This window comes from Notolabrus celidotus, chromosome 10, assembly GCF_009762535.1.
Source record: "Notolabrus celidotus isolate fNotCel1 chromosome 10, fNotCel1.pri, whole genome shotgun sequence".
NCBI lineage: Eukaryota > Metazoa > Chordata > Actinopteri > Labriformes > Labridae > Notolabrus > Notolabrus celidotus.
In genome coordinates, this window is record NC_048281.1 from 2466703 (window position 1) to 2489240 (window position 22538).

The 22538-nt window shown below is 40.5% G+C and overlaps 1 protein-coding gene across 6 annotated transcripts in view; it reads right to left on the bottom strand.

The window, feature by feature from the left end:
• Positions 1-22538, bottom strand: part of adarb1b (adenosine deaminase RNA specific B1b) — a 197386-nt gene that overhangs the window by 13984 nt on the left and 160864 nt on the right. For 5 of the 6 annotated variants that reach the window (XM_034694485.1, XM_034694483.1, XM_034694482.1 and 2 more), the window contains 6 exons: positions 16267-16341; positions 9420-10345; positions 6259-6373; positions 3629-3797; positions 3297-3448; positions 1663-1831 (listed from right to left, as the gene is read on the bottom strand). In XM_034694485.1, coding sequence (XP_034550376.1) covers positions 1663-1831; positions 3297-3448; positions 3629-3797; positions 6259-6373; positions 9420-10345; positions 16267-16294 — 1559 coding nt within the window. In that variant the 5' untranslated portion in view covers positions 16295-16341. Of the gene's footprint in view, positions 1-1662; positions 1832-3296; positions 3449-3628; positions 3798-6258; positions 6374-9419; positions 11105-16266; positions 16342-22538 lie in introns of all 6 variants that reach the window. The other variant, XM_034694486.1, reaches the window with a different exon arrangement.

Genomic DNA, 22538 nt, shown 5'->3' on the forward strand with positions numbered 1-22538 from the left:
ACCTGAAATATGTGTCCCTGGCATGTCTACAAACCCCCCGAGAATGAAAAAAATCCATTCTGCCCCTGTTCTGATTTCTCCACCTTTCTGTAAATGTGTGTGAAACGAGCCGTTTCAGACTTCAGTGTTTTTGTTACGTAACAACAATATCCGGTCTGTCACGGAGTCAGAGCTCGGAGCTTGTTCAGCCCATAGACTGTATAAAATAATACTGAATCCCCTCCTCTGTTTTTCATTACCTGCACACATGTGTGCTAACAAGGAGCTTAGGAGGGAGGCATGCTAGTTGTAGGCTGTCTTAATAAACACAAAGGTCGGTTTTACTCCCCACGTCTGCAGATTTGAAGATATAGTGGAGGATTTTTATTTATCATGGAAAAGTGCTGGCGCTAGTTAGCATAGCCACATAGCTACATGTTCGTAGCTGTAGCTGTGTACCAAGACACACGTCTACATACGGACAAATAAAACAACAAGAAACACTAAATCTGTGACCAATCCTTCAGAAAAGGTCCCGCTGCCTTTCTGGCAGAGGTCGGTTTTACTCCCCACGTCTGCAGATTTGAAGATCTAGTGGATGATTTTTATTTGTCATGGATAAGTGCTAGCGCTAGTTAGCATAGCCACATAGCTACATGTTCATAGCTGTAGCTGTAGCTGTGTACCAAGACACACGTCGACATACTGATAAATAAAACAACAAGAAACACTAAATCTGTGACCAATCCTTCAGAAAGGTCCTGCTGCAGGCGCCTCTCCGTCAGGATCAGATTCTGGATCAGATTCAGAGGGTTGAAGTAACGTGGGTCTGTGAGCAGCCGTGTATATTCAGCCAACATGTAAACATTAGATCAACGTGCTGGAGAGCCGAGGCACATCCACTTCCTGAGGGGGCGTGGTCAGAGAGAAAACAGAGTGTTCTGAGGAGGACTGAAGAAGAGGGTTTTTCAGGCAGACCAAAATCTGATTTCAAAGTGTTTTTTTGAGCATAAACTTTAAAGACATGTTTTGGGGACCTCTTAGACCAATATATATTGATGAAAAAAGCGTGATATGTCACCTTTAAAAAATAAATACACGTGGTACGAATGTTTGTCACATCCGTATACTGTGGTGATATGTAGTTATTATTTGACTGTTTTGTGTTCAAGGCCTCTTTTTTCTGAAAACGTTCTTTTCCGTTAGTTATTAGAGGTTAAAAAACGGGGTTTTACATCCGGGTTTACTTTGATTGACAGCTGCCTTAGAGGGAAACTCTGTAGGACCTCAGGACAGTACGCTGTAGGGCGGAGCTTGTTACCGTGGAAACACACAAATTCCCTACTGCGCAGACTCTGGCGGCAGAAAATGTACAAGATGGCAGCGTTCTGGAACGGGATATTTTGGCTTCAAAACCGTACACTGGGAAAAGTCAGAGCGGCGCTGTCATTATATATACAGACTATGGTTATGGCTAACAGCTAACGTGTGCACGCCTGCCAGTCAAGTCAGCCACACCCATAAACATACAGGCCAGCTGAAGCTGCATTATTCAAAACATTTACACAAACTATAATAAAGAAAAAACAAAGATAAGAATGCTGCCGCTTAAGAGTGATTATCTACTATCATTCAACACAATGCAAGACTTTGAATGGGCTGCAAATGTTTCAACTACATTACCTTGCAATCTTGTCACTGCAGGACATGGTGAGTAACCTCTCCCCCTGCAGCACCCCGTCCCAGGTCTGGATGGTGTTGCTTGACCTCACTGGTATGGTGCCCTCTCCTGACTCAATTTTGGTCCTTAACTGGCCCCGTGCTTTCCGGTTGGGATGTCTGTCCCCCTGGTCTGAATTATACAAGGTGGAGAGAGAGGCGTATACAAAGATACAATCATGAATGCAGCCAATGGAGGGAGAAATCAACACTAACAGATGATTCTGTATTTTTATCCTAATGACATTTCATTATAATTTTTAAATTGTACAGGATAGCCCGGCGTCTTATACTTCTTTCCTGGAAAGCACAATCACCACCCAGCTTCTCCAGATGGATTACAGATACCATGTATTTTCTTAAACTTGAAAAAATTAAACATACCTTAAATGGTTCCTTACACAATTTTAGTAAGACTTGGACCCCCTTTTTAAAATATTATAACAGCTTACAAGTCCCTTTAAATAAGAAATGAAAAATAGCAGAGTAGAAGAATGGATGCCACTATTTTATTTTATGTATTTACTTATCTTTTTAAATTTTATTTATTTATTTTCTCTTCCTTTTCCAACCTCTTGATTACTATTATTTATTTTTTATTTTCTTATTTATTATTTATTTTGTGTGTGTGTGTGTGTGTGTGTGTGTGTGTGTGTGTGTGTGTGTCTGTGTGTGTGTGTGTGTGTGTGTGTATGTGTGTTTACTTATTTATTATTGTTATTTATATTTTTTTTTTACTAATGAATTACCTTATTTCCCCTTTCGCTTACTTACACATTATGTAAAATCTGGGATGTGGGGTTGATGGGAGGGCTGGGGTGGGAAGGGGTGGGATGGGATGGGACAGGGTGGGACATGGAAGGGTAATGGAAGGGAAATGGCAACCTTAAATACTGCAGCAGCTGTTCTATGTTTTGGTTCTTTTTGTATGTGTTTACCAGTTATGTATGCTGCAAGAAAAATGAATCATAATTATATCTATGGAAAACTCAATAAAAAAAGTTACAAGAGTAAATTGTACAGGATAGAATTATAGAGTACACATATGCCAGTTATTTACAGTAGGTCCCCATTATGATGCAAATATCAACATAAGTACATCTGTCGACATGACACACATCAGTAGAGAAAGCAAAGAAATGACTTCCACAAAGCATGAGGAGTTATTTATGATAATGTTATCAATGTTTTCTGCTGCTCCACCAGCAGGCGCTATCCATTCAGTGACTAATTGAATGTGGCTGTTTTCTATTCAGTCTGCCATGTGCGATGGAAAACACTTTGACAAGAGTAAGAGGGAGGTTAATCAGACAGACAGTGTGGGTGTGCTGGGCAGGGGGAGGACTGATAGAGACAGACAGCGGATGACAAAAAGCTCTAATTACTCTAGCCTTGTTTAAATGTGTCTGTAATGTGTGTTTGGACGTGGCAGTACAATTCTAATTAAATGAAACCAAGCATGAGGATGAGGAGAACCTGCCAATGTAATCAAATAAAAAACACATTGTTGTTGAAACTGAATTGTGAGCGAAGATGAGAACATATCAAATGTGGAGGGAGTTGAACAGAGGAGTGGATTCTCCATTTGTGCTCTGTACCTTCTACTCCGGCCTCGTGAGGGGAGAAGATCCGTGCGTCTCCGCAGGGCGAGGTGCTGATGTAAAGGTGGAACTGAACGTTGTCCTGTAGCCTGTAGCCTCCCTTTTCACACGGCACGAATATCGACTTCTGGTGGTCGTCCTTGATGTTGCTATGATGAGAAATTATGAACTAAATATGGGGGGCAGCAGAAACACTTCTGTCCACTCTTTTTGATTTAAACTTTGTCAACAGGGTTTGAATGAATGAAATCAGACGCAGCAGGGAGCAGTTATCACAAACACAAAATCACAAACTGCTCAAAGGAAACACTTTTTTTGCCACCACTGACCTGAGGAAGAACTCCAGCTGAGTGTAGAGGTACCTGATGAGCGAGCGTCGGGCGATTATCTCAGCGTGGCAGTCATTTAGTGCCAGGCCGCGGTCGCTCATGTACTCGCCGTTGATGCATTTAGTTCCTGTGGAGACACAAATGACCTGTGCCTCCTTTACATCTGTCCCTGTGGGGGAGGGGTGAAGGGAACAAAGACATACTAGTCAACAGACATGCAATATCATATCCAACATTTCACACTTTCTTGTGTGATAATTAGAAAACGTTTCAAACTAATTTGCTATTGTCCTTGTGTAACCCTGCAGAGTGGCAATCAATGCAGACAGCTACCAGATCAACCTGTGCATGAAGTATTTATTTTAGCTTAAGGACACCGCAGCATGACAAAAGCTATAAGTGTCACCTTTGAGCTGTAATTATAATTTACAGTCTTTGTGTTTATATAACAGAGTATGGTTATTGATTGATATAGAGCTATTTTCACTTGAAAAATCAGTTTCCCTAACTGTTATTTCTTCTAAAAGTTACACCAGTGCAGAGTTTGAGATTTCAAAGCTTTTACTTTTTTTCTTATGAAGAGGGAAAAGCTTTTCTGTGCCACATTTTGAATAAAAGAGGTGTATGCACAAGGTGAGTTTTATGCTTGGAGGTAAATATTTCTATTTGACATACTTTCCTTAAAAAAGCTGAATTAATATTTTTCAAAGGTACAGTGTGCAGAAAATCTGCATTATCTAGTGGTAAGATTTTAGATTGAAACACTTTGTTGTTCACCCCCCATCAGTTAACCCTCTTGTTATTTTATGGGTCAAATTGACCCTTTTTAAAGTTCAAAAATAAAAATGAATTGTTCTAAAGTATTTTTTCGGTATGAAACTTCTTCAGCTTGGTTTAATAGGTGAAATCAAAATATAAAATGAAAATGGTTGATTTCACATATTCGCAACCCCCCGCCCCTGCATGTTTATAGATATATAAACTGTAAACTGGGTCAATTTGACCCGGCAGTCAAAGTGGAGGCTAAAAGGGGTTAGAAGTGTCTCTTTCTTTGCAACTGTGTGACATGTTTCACCCAAGCGTGCCGGATACGGCCCTGGTGGTGAGGCTTTCAGCAGTGTGACTGCCCCCTGGTGGCTGGCTGCAGTATAGGTCAAAAAATCTGTCTCCCCCAGTCAAACTTTAAAAAAAATAAATACACGTCTTACGAATGTCTCTCACATCCGTATGCTGTGGTGATATGTAGTTAGTACGTGAGTGTTTTGTGTCCAATGCCTCTTTTTTCTGAAAAGTTTCTTTTTCGTTAGTTATTAGAGTTTAAAAAACGGGGTTTTACTTCCGGGTTTCCTTTGATTCACAGCCGCCGTAGAGTGAAACTTCAAAGGGCACACAGCGTCTTGTGACACTACACTGTAGGGCGGAGCTTATTACAAAGGCTTCACAGGCTCTGGCTGCACAATGGCTGCGCTCAGGAGAGGGATTTTTTGGCTTCAGAACTGTACAATGGGAAGAGGCGGAGCAACGCTGTCCATTTTTATTTACAGTCTATGGTTTCACCCCAATCGCACACGCACACACCCTTTTAACATGAATTTTCAGAAAAAACGAGTGAGATATCCTCAGTAAACCATGATCTGTGAGGATTAAAGAACACTATTGCGCTGAATATTTATTTAAATGCTTAGTAATGGAGATAATAATGAGATTAAAAAAATGTTTTATTGGGATTGTTTTGAGTTGTGACACTTTTGGATAATTAGATATGCCCCTGGTTAAATTGACCCGGGAACATTATTATTGTTCCTGAGAAACGAACATAACAGGAGGATTAAGTGATGGTGGCCTTCGAGGACAAGACGCTCCTGTGATGCATGATAAGTATGAGTATTTGTTTAGTTTCTATAATCAAAAATGTCTATCAATCTAAACCATTATGCACACAACAACCTCTCTTTTTCCAACCTGTAAAGAAAACACACATGACTGTTGTTGTATCAATGGCTCATTCTAAGTTAACAAAAACTACATTATTTCTATAATCAGGTGATAATACAGTCATTTAAACTAACTTATGAATATCATATTCAATTTTTATTACATCTGTTCTGCTAAATACTGTTGGATAATACACACTGTACCTTTAAGGTAGATTCTTCTACGTCATTGAAATTTAATCAAGGACTTCTTAGCCTATTTTATGTACTACTGGATTGTCTCATCTAAAATGATACAAGGACATATTTAAAGTTCATCACAATAATTATTGTCAAAAATGAATAGTGTAGACTATGACATGAGTAGAAATAACTTTAATTATGAGTTTAAATGATGTAATCATATTGCATAACTCCTGATACGTCTAAAACATAACCTGCTGTTTTATAATTCATGGAGATTTTTATAGATTCTGATGAGCAGGCCGTTCTCTTCTCTAAAGAAACATTAATGGAGCTGTTCTGAATAATCTTGTGCTTAACATTCCTTAACTGTGAATTATATCATCTATTACCTCACTGAATCCAGAACCTGGATCTTCCATGAACCTGAATTTTGCTTCAGATACTCTTGAAAACTGTCAGAGCCTTATTTTGTAAGCGTAATATCAAGAACCATTTCCTCCCCAAATCTACCTGTTGTCATGACAACTCCTGCTAGGACTTTCCGACGTGCATGGGGGGAGGTGAAGTTTTCTGTCAGCTCACTGAACTTATCCACCACCAGACGGGAGACTGCATCAGCCAGAACCTGGAATCACACACACACGCACACACACACGCACACACACACAAACAAACAGGCACAGATAGCACGCAAACACACAGCAGGAAGAAAAACACATCCACACAAACACAAGCTTGTGTCAGATGTGTCAGCTTACAAAGCGCGTCTGATGTTATCCTCCCCTGGAGCACCATGTACCTGTCACAGCGTTCACATTCAGCTCCAAAACAAGAGTCAGAGCGCTGAAACGGCAACAAGTGAAACTGGGTTGACCCCCTGAGGGATACCTAACAGTCTTTCAAGCAGCGCTGTCTGAGTTTGGCATGACAGCTATAATTTATCATCTCCCTTCGGACTGTGAATCACAAAAAGCAACAACCAAAGATGCAAAGCTGAGCAACACATGTGAACAAAGCGTTCATTTTCATTCCACCAGGTTCCCAACCTAAACCTCAAGTGAACTTCACACGTCTTTTGTTCTTGGACAGCCACATCCTCTTGCTGGCTCTTTATCCATTGCTAATGTGATGGAAAATGATGAGAACCAAGAGAGAGAAGACGGCTGGATGACCACAAATTAAAGAGATTAGTCCAATATTGCTTCCCTGCCACTTCTGAGTCACCCACTCGGAGCCAGATCATTTGACTTTCTCAACTCAAGGTCGTATATGGTGAAGAAATAGCCTTTAAACTATACGGGTATATAAAAAGAGAAAGTGCCAATCACTCTGGAAAAAAAGGAAATCTCAACTTAATATTTCCTTTCGAGCGAGGGTACAAGAACACTTATTTTTTTTGCCAATCGTGTCTCTCAATATGTTTTTAAACCTTTATGGATGAAGTGTCGACAAAAACAACTCCAACTATTAAAAAAAACAACAAAGTTCAGATGTTTTCTTGGAAACAGTGGACTCCAACTATCTTTCCCCATTAGCTCCTTGCCAGATGGAAACAGGCAGCAGGAATTAAATACCAAGCGACAGAGAATGAATAGAGCAATTAGTGGGGTCGCTATCATTAAAATGGGGTGCTTGTCGAATAAATCGGTTGTGAGTAAGTGGAGAGAGGGAGTTACAGAGAAACAAGGAGGCTGTGGGGAGGGGACTGTTGACAGTGTGTGGTGCTGATTAGCTTCCCTGACTGTTTTATCTTTCTCTCAGAGTGACCTCTTCAGGTGCATTAAAAGCAACATTCCGCTTGTAGTCCCTGCACACCTGAGGCAAGTGAGGTGAACAGATAACAACAGGACAGCAGAGTTTGACAGGTGGAAGAGTTCGGACTGCACCTCTTTGGAATCCAAAAGTTCAATGCAGAAACACAAACTCAACCAAGATAAAAACATAAACCGAACTCAGAGAGAAATAGGACATGTACCAAACATTAGCATCTTAAGTAGCTTCATGAAAACAAACTGTCTGTATCCAATGTAAAGTGACGACATAGATACAAGCACCCACTGTGGTCATTTTCAACTCTTCCTGAATTTGAAGGATTGTTTCAGGTCTATATGATAAATGACAAGTTATCCTGTATTCCTTTGATTTCTATATAATAGCAAAAATAATATAAACAAACATTACATCATGGAGTCTCTGCTGCTTTCTCAAACAGTCGTTAAGTTATTCCCACTTCATATGTTGTGACTACAACATCTTTAGTGATTGAATTAAAAGGAGTGTCTTCAAGTCATCAGCCTTGCATTGTATCATTGTCTAACAGTATTTATAACACATCTGTGTTAAATACTGGATTCTGATTGGTCAGTACTCCATAGTGACGGTCTGTTACGTCTCAATGGCACACCCCTGCTGTAAAGAACGCAAGGTTGCTACACAGTGCTGGAAAACAGTTTTCAGTCACCCCATGCATTTGTGAAATATTGCATTGAGAATCACTCTTAGGTCTTCAAGTGCAATTTCTTTTAGTCCAGTCACAGGTTTATTTATTCTTTGTTCAGTTTTGAACACATTTTCTGTTATTTGTTGAATTTGATATAATATAATATAATATAATATAATATAATACAATACAGTATAATATAATATAATACAATATAATAGACTAGAATAGAATAGAATGTACTTTATTGATTCCCGAAGAGAAATTCAGGTGTCTGGCAGATAAAATTATAAAAATCACATAAAACAAGTAACTCAGGTGTCTGTCAGCTCATCTCCCATTGGCTAGAGAGATACCGACAATGTTGAGAACTGACATATTGAAACTGAAGAATTTAGCTTTGTTAGTGTTTCTTGTAAACAATAAACAAAAAATATAATTTGTATTTGTTAATGTCTGTCTAATGCTTGAAACACAAAAAAAAATTTCCACAAATATTTCATGACAATGTTTGAGATTGTGTAAAATTTTAAGGCTGTCTGAAAACGTTTTTCCACCACGGTAGATGTAGCTCTAATTATAGAGTCTGGCAAAGCAATTGCAAATATTATTATGATAATATTGACGCAGGATTCCTAATGTTAATTAAAAAGAATAGAGGAAACATCAGAGATAATGTAGGAGAGGTTAATAAAGCAGTACAAAACTGATTTGGACAAAATGTCGTGGTTAGTTTGCAGTAACAAAATAAGTGAAATTCGCAGTATGCCTGAAATACTCAGATGTCATACTGATTTGTTAAGAAATCCTCAATGGACCAGTCTCCCTTTGGTACTGTTTCCTACAATGCTCGGTGCTTACGCTCTTCACCTATTCTTTTTAATTATGGTGGGTGACACTCCTTTTTTAGGGTGCATTACCGCCACCTACTGTATAGGAAATATGGACCAGAGTCGTTACCAATACTACAAAGCTAATGTCGGTCCAGTACATTTACAGTGATGTAATGCAAAAAATCCTAAATGCCCTGGATTCTTCCAGTTGTTACTGAAGACTAACAGGTAACTGTTCATTTCTGTGAAAATGATTAACTGACAAACATTCCACTTCTTAACTTTTTTAAAACCATGCAATTTGCCGATGCCCCATTTGGTACCAATAAGTTTCTGATTTGATCAGGTTAGTTTCTGCACAAGTTTCCCATAACTATAAAGAGAAGAAAATCTCTTACCTGGGGTAGATGGAGCTGTAATCCCTCTCTTGGTATGGGTTGTCTGGATGGTGTCTGGTCTAGCTGCATGTTGAAGAGAGCTGAGAGGGCGGCCTGTGCTGCCCGGGCTTTAGCCAGCTTCTTGTTGCGCCCTGAACCTTCAAACGTCTGTGCATCCACTGTTACTGACATCACAAAATTCTTGGCGTGACTCTCCCCACTCTCTGAGACAAAGTCATATTTGAGGCCTGGCCTGAGCTCATTGAGGATCATGACTGGGTTTTTGCCACTGGAGGGCGAGCTGAATGCTGATGGAGGGGGCAATGGGGCCTGGACAAGGTTGCTGCCAGGTGGTGTGGGCAGTGGGTATTCCCCTAGAGAGTTTAAAGAGCTGCTACCATTGGAGCCTACATAGAAGGATTCTTCAGGTGCAGCTGGTGTCTCAAAGCCATTGAAGAGCATGTCTGGGAAGTCAGCCTGGTCAGATGTAAAGTCTGTGTTCACTGTCAGTGTTCGACCCATGGCCAGGTGTGCCTCAGATGCATTGGGGAACTGGACAAAAGAACGCAGTGCTTTCTCAGCTGCATTCAGTTTAGCTTTCTTCTTAGTTGGGCCCATGCCCTCAAACATCTGTCCATTGACCTCAACAGTCATGACAAACACTGGTGCATGCACCGGTCCTGTCTGAGACAGCAGTTTGTACTGTAGACCAGGTTTGATTTCATTCAACTGCATCAGAGCATTCTTGGGCAGAACTGGCCCTGGTGTTTTCTTGCGCTTCTTGGCCCGGAACTTTGAGTGCGCGTGTCCATTGTTTCCTTCTTCTAGGGGCCTCTTTCGACTGCCCAGGCCGCTGCCATTGGGGAGCTGTTCAGCCACTCCCACCCCGTCTTTGCAGGACACGTTGTCCAGGTTTCGGTTTTCCTTAACATCGGTGCTGCTCGAACCTGCGGTGCCCAGAAAGAGTAACTTACAACGCCTTCGTTGCAGGATCTTGTAAATGCAAAATTTATAGATTCCTTTATCACTCTTTGGAACTGAACCAATGATTTGTGTTCCTTTAAAAAAGCAAGTGAAGCTGCCTTTGTTTTACTGACCATATTAACCTACAATCTATTAATATCACTACAGATAATAGAACACAAATTCTAAATAACATGGATTTATTTCAACTGACCCATGGTCAAATAAACAACATTTCAGTTCTAACTTTGTTTGAATTAATTTCTTGACTTAAATTCATTATTAAAGTTTAACTTATAATGGTTGGCTATTTTAAAGATCAGGGTGAAATGGGAGAAGAATATTAGACTTTTCAGGTTGCACAGAGTTATGAGCCTAAGACATAAATGCACACAAATACAAGCACATATTTCAAATCTTAACATGACACACATACAGTTTTGCTTCTCATCCACTCTATCAATTTTTAATCGCTTGAGTGCTTACAGAGAAATTGGGTACATTTAAAAGGTTCAGTTTTTAACTGCAGGCTTTGAAATACACCGTCCTGGGGAACACATATCACTGAATCCAGTTAGCAAAGTGGATGGAATATTGGCAAAAATTTTCATTTATAACATCCTTCAGCAAAGGCTTGATAGGTTACTCCTTGCGGTACTCAGGAGAAAGAGAGGCCGCAGTGTGCATGAGTGGGATTGTAGGTCGGGTTGAGGGAGTGCAAGGGAGAAGTGCAGGGGGAGGAGCTGAGGACCAGGCAAAGAGGAGAATACATCAAAGAGGCAGAAGGAGAAGACTCCCCCTACTGCAGGATCCTAAAGGCTTGACTGGTGACACGCTGGGATGTTAAAAAGTTGTTTACCCGTTTCACATAAGATTTGGAAAAGGAATGACTGTCATATTTAAAATGGGTGCAATCTGAATTTGAAATCAGTTTCTAATGAGGTGCCATTCATAAGACCCTGCGCCTCTGAGATCCCCCCATGGAGTTTGTCAAAGAACAGTGTTTCAGGTTGCAAATTATACTAACATGCTGGTACCATCTGCACACTACAATAGACACATCTAAAGGCAAGGAAAATAAAAGACATATTTCTAAGACCATGAAAACAAACTGCATATCATTCAGCTGAAGAGAAAGTGTGCATTAAAAACATGCAATATTTTTTGGTGTGTGCGTGTATTCCACATAATATTGTTAACGCCCTGCAATAAATAAGGACAAGGAGGAAGGCGTTACCGTGCCCAATTACCGCTAGGAGAGCCACAATGTCAGCAAACTTACAAGTTTCAAAAGTACTTACATTTATATTCTCTGTAATATTTCAATATATACAGTATGCCTTTAGATCATTGCCTCCCTTTTCAACAAATAGACCACATGGAAAAAGAGTGATGTGTGTAACTACAATCTATGGCTACTGAATGACCACCAGAGTTTTGTGTCTATTTCATTTTTTCTGACAACCTAAGGTGGTGCTTTAGCACTAGATGACTTTTAAAAGCATAGTCACCAGAAAACCCATCTCACATGCAATGACTTGCAGGTTCTCTGAAAGACTGCTGCAATCACTGCATGAGGGGCAGCAACAAATGATCAAAGGTGGCTGTTGTTGCCCAGGTGGTCACAGCCCAAATCTCAATCTACAGCATCCAGTAGGGCTACTAGGAAGTTAAAACACACCTTGTTGAATGTCCCCTACCTGAAGCTGAAAGCATCTGGTCCAATAATGACTTATAAAAAATATAGTACTATTGGCAAAGGTAAAGTCTAAGGCACCTATTTGTGAGCCCCATACCATTTTGTAAGTACACTCCACCTGTTTGGAAAGTGCCCTTGTGGAAGGTGCTCCAGAACCCATAAAGGTCCAGTTTATTAACTGATTGCTTGGTTCATGGCTCTGAGGCTTGATAAGCCCATACAAGAAGCAGCTATCATTACAGAAGTGGTCTGGTACCTCCTTGATAACTGACATGGACAACAGACTAGTGCTCACTTGTGCTCACAGACTTGTGCAATAACTGGTTCAGCAGCTGGCATCCAGCCAAGACCATGACTTTTGACATCCTTCAGAGAAGCTGAGCCCCAGTTATTGGCTGTGGGGTAACATATATTTGGTTCTGGACACTATTTTAAGAAGCTACTCAGTATATGGCTGAGAGTGGATGGCTAAAAAAGCTCTCATTGGGCAGAGCATCATGGGGTGCACTGAAGACCCTTCTGTGCTTTTCAAGTGACACAACATGGTGACAGTTGGCCTTTTATGCTGTAGTTCTTGCTCAGTTGGGCTTGCTTCAGGTCTTATCATTTTCTGACAGCCCCCTCCTCGGGTAAATATAACCTAGGCTTGTGAGGCATTTATGGCCATCAACGGCTAGCAGTGGAGCAATGCCAATGTAAAGTAAGGCACACATGAGAACCAAACATATTCAGACATCAGAAAGGACCACCAAGCTCCTTAATAGTAAGAGTTTCCCAAAAAATCAAATCCCAAATAAAGCCCCTTAGTAACAAGGGAAAACACTTAGTGGGGAGCAGGTTATAATTATGATTATAAACCTTAATGTAAGTGCTCACAACTAACCAAATCACTCTGCATCCACGAGCTAAATCACTTGTCAAGTAGCAGCCTGTTCAATAAATCTAGGAACTCCTGGTGCATGCGTTAACAAGCAAAGCACTCACTCACTCACTACTGTCTTCTTTTGCACTGATGTGAGGTCACATAGGACTTTGTCAGAAGGAGGTACTTGACCGGCATGTGCATTAGATGGATCATTGCTAAAGCACCGTCTCAGAAGAGTGAAATAGAGCTTAGATTTGAGAAAAAGAAGGTGTAGGTCTTGCTGTTGAATTGAATCAGTAGTGAACTTAGTCACTGGGCCACAACATTTATGGATTGGGAAAAACAGAATATAGCATTTAAAAAATGGACTACATGAACAAATATGTTAAAACAAAATCAGTGGATTAAATTAAATTACTTTGAATTTTTCAAATTGTTCATCAAAATAAATAAGATAAAAGCTTTTTCCCCAATAAGAAAATGTGTTTCTTTTTGGGCTATTTCTGTTTTTCATTCAACACAACATTTCCCACTTGTTCTGTTGATAAAATGTGGCTCAGCTGTTGAGGAGCTTTCTTAAAACTGAACACACTGACATAAATCACAGGGCCCTATAAATAAACATCTGTGGTTATCAATTAGTATTTCTACTAAAAGAGTTATACTATATGGGAATAGGGACCAATAAGCCAATCAAAAATAGGATCAAAATCTGAAAATTCTGGCATGCTGCACAGACAAATACGATGAATACCATGGCACACAGGAAAAAAATGGGGTTCCCTTTCTCCATTGTAATGTTTATCATTCAACAAACGTCAAACTGATTGTTTTCATTTGATAAAATAACAGCGTTTCTGCAGGATGATTGTTATCCAAGAGGACCCCAGAGCCTAACACCAGATCAGATGACAAAAGCCTTAGAGCAAAAAGCCATGACATCATGCATCAGATTACAGCACAAACATGCAGTTAAGGTCATTCTCATGCCAGAATCTGTGTAATCAGCATCCATTAGTAATGCAAAGACAAAAGATCCCGTGTGCTTGGATCTTTCAGAGCTTCAAATCCCTGTGGGGATTGCATGAACCAAATAACACAGACAAAAAGTCTTTCATCACAACTTCATTTCATGTGTTTGTTGGGGGTTTCATTTGGGATGATTCATGTGATTAAAGAACTTCAAGAACTGCAAAGGTTGTCACATAAAAGTTAGAGAAGATTTTTATGTTTATATCCTCTGGTGTTCCCTCGGTATTCTAAAAGAGGGATGTGTGAGCTTGGACTGTGTTTTATCTTCAAATATATCCTCTGACTAGAAATGAAAGAAAAAAGCTTCAGAGCCTTGAATAACATTACTTTGCATCTCTGCCTTTCTGACATAGTACATAACAACATGTCTCTCCTCAGAGCAGAAACACTGAGTGTGGCACTAGAAGAAGAACTTTTGTATCGCAGGTGAGGGAACTGCTCGGATGACAGCTCTCTTTGAATTTTGTTAAGATTGTTAGGATGAGGGGAAACACATTTAATCATGTCTTCCCGTGCCATCTGAGCCTTAGATATCAAGTTCAACTGAAATGTCTAATTAAAATTCAATACGACGGAGTGGAGAAGATTTTCTGAAGAGAGAAATGGAGTTAAAGGGAATCTGTAATATGACCTGAAGCCTCTCAGATGTAATGATGAGCTCTTCCCCAAAAAGTTTCCGTTAAATCAGCGGCTTGTATCTGTGTGTCTGACTGCTCTGTGAGGTGGTTCAGGTTAGGACAGTGATTGTCTCCTTTGTGCTTGTGCAGGGGGGACTTAATGAGAATACAAACTAATGAGATACAAACCCTCATTTTCTTACAAACCTAATTCTAAAGAGGTCGTGGCAATGTGTTAAATGTTGATTAAAAAATAACTTGATGGTTTGCAGATCATTTCAACTCTTAATTTAATTTAAAATGGTGCAAAGACCAAAGAAAACATATTGCCTTTTGAAAATTAAAAGCTTATTTTAAATCTGATCACAGCAACAGGTTACAAAACAAAAAAGTGACAGGGGCATGTTTACCATTGCGTTGCATCACCTCTTCTTTTAACAATAGTCTGTAAACATTTGGGAACCAAGAAGACATTTCTTTTTAAGTTTTGAAAGTTATATGTTGTCCCTGGTCTCAAAGAATTTCAGCCGTTCAACAGCTCAGCGTCTGCTGTGTATTAGGGGTGTAACGATTCATCTACTACATCCATGTATTGATTTATATTCCTATGATCCGACTACATTAATCTGTGCTCGGCAAGTTGGCCTTCCAGACGACATATATGGATCTAACATCGTTTTAAAAGGTAATAAATCGATTGTATCCATACTAGGAAATAACACATTGGATTTAAGTACAGCAGACTTTATATGGATGTGTTTTTTTTACACTTTTAATGATAAAGACGTTAAACGTTCCTCAATTCAGGCTACCTGTCTGTGATGTCATCACCAAGCGCCAGCAGACAACAAAACATAGCATGGAGGATGGCAGAGGAGAAGCTGGAGAGCCAGAAATGATCAAGCCACCATTGCGGTCCAGTGAGAGGAAACACTTTGGCTTTTGCAAAGACGGAGATGTTCTAAATAAGTCGCTCGCTGTTTGTAGGATATGTAAAGGTCAAGTAAAGTTACCACGGCAACACCACAAATCTATCCAGGCACCTACTAAGGCGCCATGGGATTTCACACAACGCCGACCGTCCAGGCACCTCTTGCAGCGTTCATCAAGCTAACATCAGCTCTGCAGAAGCCTCAGACCTCTCCAGCATGTTTAGTCAGAGACTAGGACAAAACTGGGCTCAGGCCAAAACCATCACGTCAACAACAGGACTCTAGGACTGTCCAGTATCAAGGGATTTATTTCGCAGTCACACTGGATGAATTTTTGGCTAAAAAGTTACTGAATCGATTTCAAGTCACTGAATCGTTTTGGATTGTATCGTTCTAAATGAACCAATATTGTTCTTTAATAGTATGGACAACCACGAATCATGATACGAATCGAATCATTGTTAAAAAGAATCGTTACACCACTAGTGCCCAGGTTAGGTTTGTATTAAGGTTGGTTTCGTTTTATAGTGTATTGCATAGAAAACATGTAAGGCATAATACTAATGCTTGTGTTGTCGAGCAGATTTGTTCACACTGATTACACATTAGCTAAGGACAGGAGGAAATACAAGGGGGACATGCAGGCAGACAAATAAAGGAAAATAAAAATGCAGGCAGACATTGAGAAGTAGAAACCAGCTATTGCTTTGACAAGGAAGACAGACAGACTGAAAAATGACAAAAATCAGAGTCGACTCACTCATATTCTCCTCCTCATCCACATCCATAGTGACGGGTTTGCTCTGACCTGAGAGCAGTCTGGCCCCCACCGCACCTGGAGATCAGAGGACACAAAGGTGGACTGCATAAGCACGATGAGAGGGATACAGATGCATACAAACACATTCAAAGACCTTCAGTGGCTGCAGTGATGATAAATTTCTTGATGCTTCAGCACGTACACACAATAAAGAAAGGCACATAGGGCACTGTGTAAGTAGTCTGTGATGTAGGCATATAAATATTCAGAGACTGAGAGATATCAAGGTGAGAGAGGAGGCCAGGGCTGACAGGCCTTAATAGCAGGAGCAGTCTATTGTGACTTTAATATCCCTCCGATTAGACCTCATTTCCCACTGCCTGCTGAGAGATATACAGCTAGTGACATGGCCAAGTTACTCCACCGCCACACACACACACGCGCACACACACACACACACGCACACGCACACACACACACACACACACACACACACACACGACTTCTCCCAAGGTGGAGAGTGCGATTAAAGCTCCATTAAGCAATATTTTTCACACTAACATAGAATCAAATGATTTCATGGAATCTGAAATGTGCGCTCACACTGCCAATTACTCCGACAATGAACGCCAACTCTGAGGTGATATCCATTTTTCTGCAACTGGCTCTGTTTTCTACTTTATTCACTTTAGTTAAATACACTTATGATGAAAGCCAAACACTCAGACAGACTTTTGCAGCCTTTTTAGGGTCTTTGGTCAGTGTTGGGTATTGTATAAATCAACAATGAATGGGGAATGAGAATGTCAACTTGTTTGTCATTCTCGTGGCTTGTGAAATGCCAGAGGTCAATCAAGACTGAACTTTAAAACACTCATTTCACTGAAGCCCTTTGGGGCAAGGGAACAGTCCCTGCATTACTGACATATTGTCACTCTATGAGGTGGTTTGGAAACATTTGCCCGTTCCAAAATCGACAGCTGAAGAGCGACAATGCTAAATTACACTGAGTTTGTTTCTCACTACCTGACAAATTGGGAGTTCATTACTCCTCTTTTTTGCTTTGTTTTTAGTCTCCACCATCTTCTGGTAAAGAAGTATCTGGCTCTTAAGTTGCAAACTTCTCCACAGTGTTTACTAATAGTTTGAAAGTTTGTTCTGTCTGCTGTTTATGGCTGTGACGGAGATGTGGTGTTTTCCATCAGAGCTTTGTTATTGAAAAAATGTAACATTACCAAAAGCAATGAAAGTAAAGCACCACAGTGAAGTCACTACGTCTTTGTACTTATACGCTGCAACCTGACAGCAAAATATTGTTGTCCCAGAGTGTCATTTCATTTTGTTCTAAGGCATTGCAAAAGCTCGAAAGGCATGGCTTGTAAACACACAGTGAGAGCGCAACATCAGACAAACACATACACACACTGGTGTTTCGCCATGCCGTCTCTGATGCTACATACCATCATTGCAACCGTCTTTCTCCCATTTCTCCACTGTTACTGCCTCTGAGGGAAGGGGGGAGGCTGGGTCAGAGGTGGCTTTGCCTGTCCACTTTGCCTTGTTGCCAACCCATGCTCTATTCACTGCTTTAGCAAGCTTCCCTAATCGATTTGGACTCTTTAAATATGTCACATCTTTAAATATTTCACATAATGGAGTGTACAGCAGTTTTTAAGGCGGTATTTTGTGTACCAGGTGAATAAAATAAACGGTGACAGAGTGACAAAAAAGACACAACATGTAAGCAAAGTTGTTCACTGGCACGACCATAGACTGTATATATAAGGACAGCATCGCTCCGCCTTTTCCCATTGAACGATTTTGAAGCCAAAATATCCCGTTCCAGAACCCTGCCATCTTGTAAATTTTCTGCAGCCAGAGTCTGCGCAGTAGGGAACACTGTAGCTGCTGGCTAGGAGGCTCAAAGCCCGCCTCTTTAGCTGTCATTGGTTAATCAGCGGCGGCTGTCATCCAATAGCTCAGTGGCACACCCTTATCGTCAGCCTATCAACTTTCTGCTGTATTTTAAATGTGTCTGTCTCTCCAGCTAGTTCCTTCTTGCATTGAAGGTGCGCACCCCTCCACCTCTCAATCTCCACCTGGTCTCTGCAAGTCTTCAATTCCTAGGATTCTTCAACCACCACCACCAGAGTCTGGACTCTAGGGGGATTTCTTCAGCTGCCAAATTCACACATACTACACTCACAAAATGATCCCCATAGAGTCCTTACGCCAAAGATTTCTGTCAAGTTACATCATTCATTAAGTTGTAATAAATAACCTTTAATCTTCAAATTGTGTCTCTCCTGATTAAACTGAGTTTTACATTTTCAGACCCTCACCTTAAAATCTAGACGCAGCACTTCATCTTTTTTGCTCTTCCTCATTTCTTTTTCTACCTCCTCTCCTATCACTGAACAGTGGATCAAACTGTAATCATGTTACTTCAGATATCACACTACACAGTAAAAACAAAGAATCCATTCTACATGAATTAAGCTTCTTAACGGCATGCTTGGAGCTTAAAGAGTAATGTTAAATTAAAAAGCTGATCACTAAATTAGAACCATTAAGTAAGAGCACAATCCGTTATCCAGTCAGTCGAATAATCCTTTCAATAATCAATGATTAGTCAACTATAAAGATAGTAGTTAGTTGCAGCTCTACTCTGCACACATGATGAACCTTCATACCCAAGCTGTCCTCAGTGTAGTGCGTGACACTCCTTTGGAGTTGCTTTCACTGTTTCAGAGTCACTTGAGGTAAATAGTAAAAATAGACAGCTAAAAAGTTTACAGTTGTAAAATAAATAAAATAACTGATTTGAATCGAAAAATTCCTAATTTGTGTCATTCATAAGGTATAGGGACGCACCGAAATGAAATTCTTGGCAAAAACCGAAAATGAGGAAACCAAGGCCGAAAACGAAACACTGAAACACTGAACTAAATTATTATGCCAATTATTAGTACCATTGCATTTCTGGCTCTGACTGTGTTCTAACCTCACTAACATCAAGGATCTCATTGGACATATCAGACAACGAGGGTGCATGCCCCTCATCTGGTTCAGAGAGACCAGTCCTTTGTTCTGTGCTCTGTTCTCCTTCTCCAGCGCTCTGTGCTTCTCCGTCTCCAAGCGGGTTCTCTGCATCCATCGCAGCCTGGATCATTTTGTGATGAAGTGCAGAGGATCTGAATAGATCTCAGTGAAACGTGCGCTGACAGACTCTAAGAGTGTACTTCTTATTGTTTTCACTCGGTGGTCCGTCTCAACCTCTTTGCTTAGAAGACTCTTTAGTGCTGAATTAAAGGAAGAACAGAGGCAGACATGTTGGTCCTTATCCAGACAAGCGCGGTTTTTGCTTGTCATCATCACAACATTCTGTTTCGGACGTGTTGTTTCGGTGATAAAAGTCTTTGACTTTGAAAACTGAAACTGCACTTTTGGGACATTTTTAGACAAAAATTTTCGGTGGCCAAATTCTCGGTGCATCCCTAATAAGGTATTAAGCCTCTGATAATAATTCAGTCACCTGGACAATAAAATAGTGATCTCCAAAAATATCCTCTCAGCAAGGGACTTCATTTGGTTAGTTATATCAACTAACAAATAACTATTAATTACATAAGTCATAGTTTTAAGAAAGTTTCAACTGCACGACTTTCCCTGTAGTCCCCCCACAAAACCACTTAAAAAGCCACAGTGCAACACAGAATATATTCCTGAGATCAGGGGCGGATGAGTGCAGACTGATGAAACAGACTAACAAAGTAAGTAAGATGAGAGAAAGAGGAAAGTTAAGGGAGAAGGCAGAGAGGCGAACGATACGGAGAGACAGAGAGAAAGCAGGAGAAAGATGGCATTTTGATACAGAACAGATTGTGCTGATTCTACTCTCTCTCCACTCGTCTTCCATCAGTGCCCCCATTCCTCAGCCAGACACTTTCTTAAGCTAAAGTAAATGGGCTAATTAATCTGGGCTAATGGTGGGTGACAGCAAATATGCTAGCACAATTATCACCCTATTAAAGATTCATATTCTAACCCATAATTGAAAATGAAAAGGTGGGGTGAGGGGAGGATGGGTGGGAGCAGGTCCAGCGGAGTGGGAGATGAGAGTCATTTTTCTCAGGTAGCAGGATCCAGGTGCCGCTGGCCTCCCCACACTCATCCAACTACTCAAAGCCACATCCACATCCACATGCAACACTTACACACTGTTACTCCTGCACTGTTTCATGCTTCCAGACTTCAAATTATTGAGTTTAACTTCCCGAGAGAGAAAAGTTTTAACGCCTTTAATTGGTCGTTCACCTACAAAGAAGTCTACTGTCCTCAGTGCTTGTGCTGAGGCCTGATCAAGTGTTAGGTAATAAGGGCTAAGAGTATCAGAGACAGTGTATTTAAGTTGAAACTTAATATTTTACAACACTGTGGTGTTATTCATGTATTCAAGCTTCCTCCAACACACACTGCTGTGCACTTTAATCAGCACGCAATGCAAATGTGGCTGTCAGTTTTGATTTTCAGATGAGACCGCCTTGGTCATAAATCTGTAACTACTCCTGAATTCAGGTGCAATCAGCGGGGAGGTTTCATAAAACCAGTGTGAGTGCGTCTGTTTGTGTATGTGTGTGTCTTTAGAAGTAAAGGGCACAGCTTTTCAGAAAAGACTTTTTCACAGCGCTCTGTAACCTGAAGTAAAATCTGATGGTTTGGTGTTGAGTGAGATTAATGATCCCTTTTGAAATCATTCTATTCATTTAAAATAACAGCATGCAGTGTTGGTGAGGAAATCAGAGTAGTCGGGATTCTCAAAAATGAAGACATGATCAGAAGGAAAAATCAAAGCTGTGCTGCGTGTGAAGTGTGCTGTGTGAATCTATGGATCTTGTTGTATAAATGTGAGTGTTTCTACTCTCTCTCATTTTGTGAAAGTTTTTCCAGTTACTGCTGAATAATGAAATAGAGACTTCTGCTGGCAGACAAGGTTTTATTTTCTTTGCAAAGAAAAGGTCAGTCAACACTCGAGAGGTTAGAATGAAGAATGATTCATTCTAACTTAGTATGGGATAAACCTAAACATTTATACCTGAGGCCCCTAAGGTATGCTCACACCCTTTGTCTGCTGCAGGTATCTGCACCAGAGCAGGGTTGTGTATTCAGGAAGGAGGTTTAGGAGGTTTAGGAGGTTTAGACATCGCATTGTAAAACACAAAAGGAACTGAAATTTGCCATTACACTCAAAAGGCCATATTGATTGAGTTTGACCAAAAAATTGAACAAAAAACTGCAAATTATAGTAACCTAGATTCAGAATACTCAAAAATACATCAAAACTATAAGGGAAATATAAGACAGCGCCCAAATGTAGGTTTATTTGGTTCAAATGCATGGAACAATTTTTAATATGGTCCATTTGCTGGATTTCCCGCAGAGTTTTTTCAAGACTGGTATCAAGGCTATGGAAAATACTCCAACTCCTAAGGTATGTTTGTTGAGATGCCAGGTAAATCAGTTTTGTTACTGACATATTAAAGAATGCATATCGATGCAAGCTCTGAATCAAATCTCTTCAGCACTGGTCAGAAAAACGGACTTTTACATTTTTATTGTCATCAAACTGTGAGTAAAATGAGGTTCAGAACATCAATGATAATCATTTTGTGACGCGCTTCTACATTTTTCTTCAAAGATGAACTATGATTGGACATTAAAGTCAGCAAAACTAATGCAGACATTTGCGTGCATGCAGATTTGCAAGAAGCAAGGAGGGATGCTTGATAGATCTTAGTACTGATCATTTTGAACACACACTTCTAAAAGTGGATTTAAAGGGAGTCAAAGGAATCAACAGCGTGGGCTGCTGACTATCCCACTCCATATGCATAAATGATACTGCGTCATGAAGTTGTGAGATGGCTTGGATCCAGGTAATTTGCAGTGGACGCCAAGGGAGGCAGGGAAAAGAGAAAGATGAGAAAGAAGATGAAAAACCTCAAATTCAATCTGGCATGGTGAGGGGGACTGAGGGGAAATAAGGTGGTTTTGATTTGTCTCTCATCCCTCGCTCTCGCTGTGACGGAGCGATAGAGCATCGCCGCCATGGAGGGAGCAGCGGCCGACCGACGGAGAGGGAGAGGGATGCAGGGGGGGGCGGAGTGGGAGATGGAAAGGTAAAGGTGAGGGAAGGCTAGAGGATGAGAGAGAGAAAATGCAATCCTATTCCAAATAAAAGAGAATCATTATCTGCCCTAAAACAGAAGGCG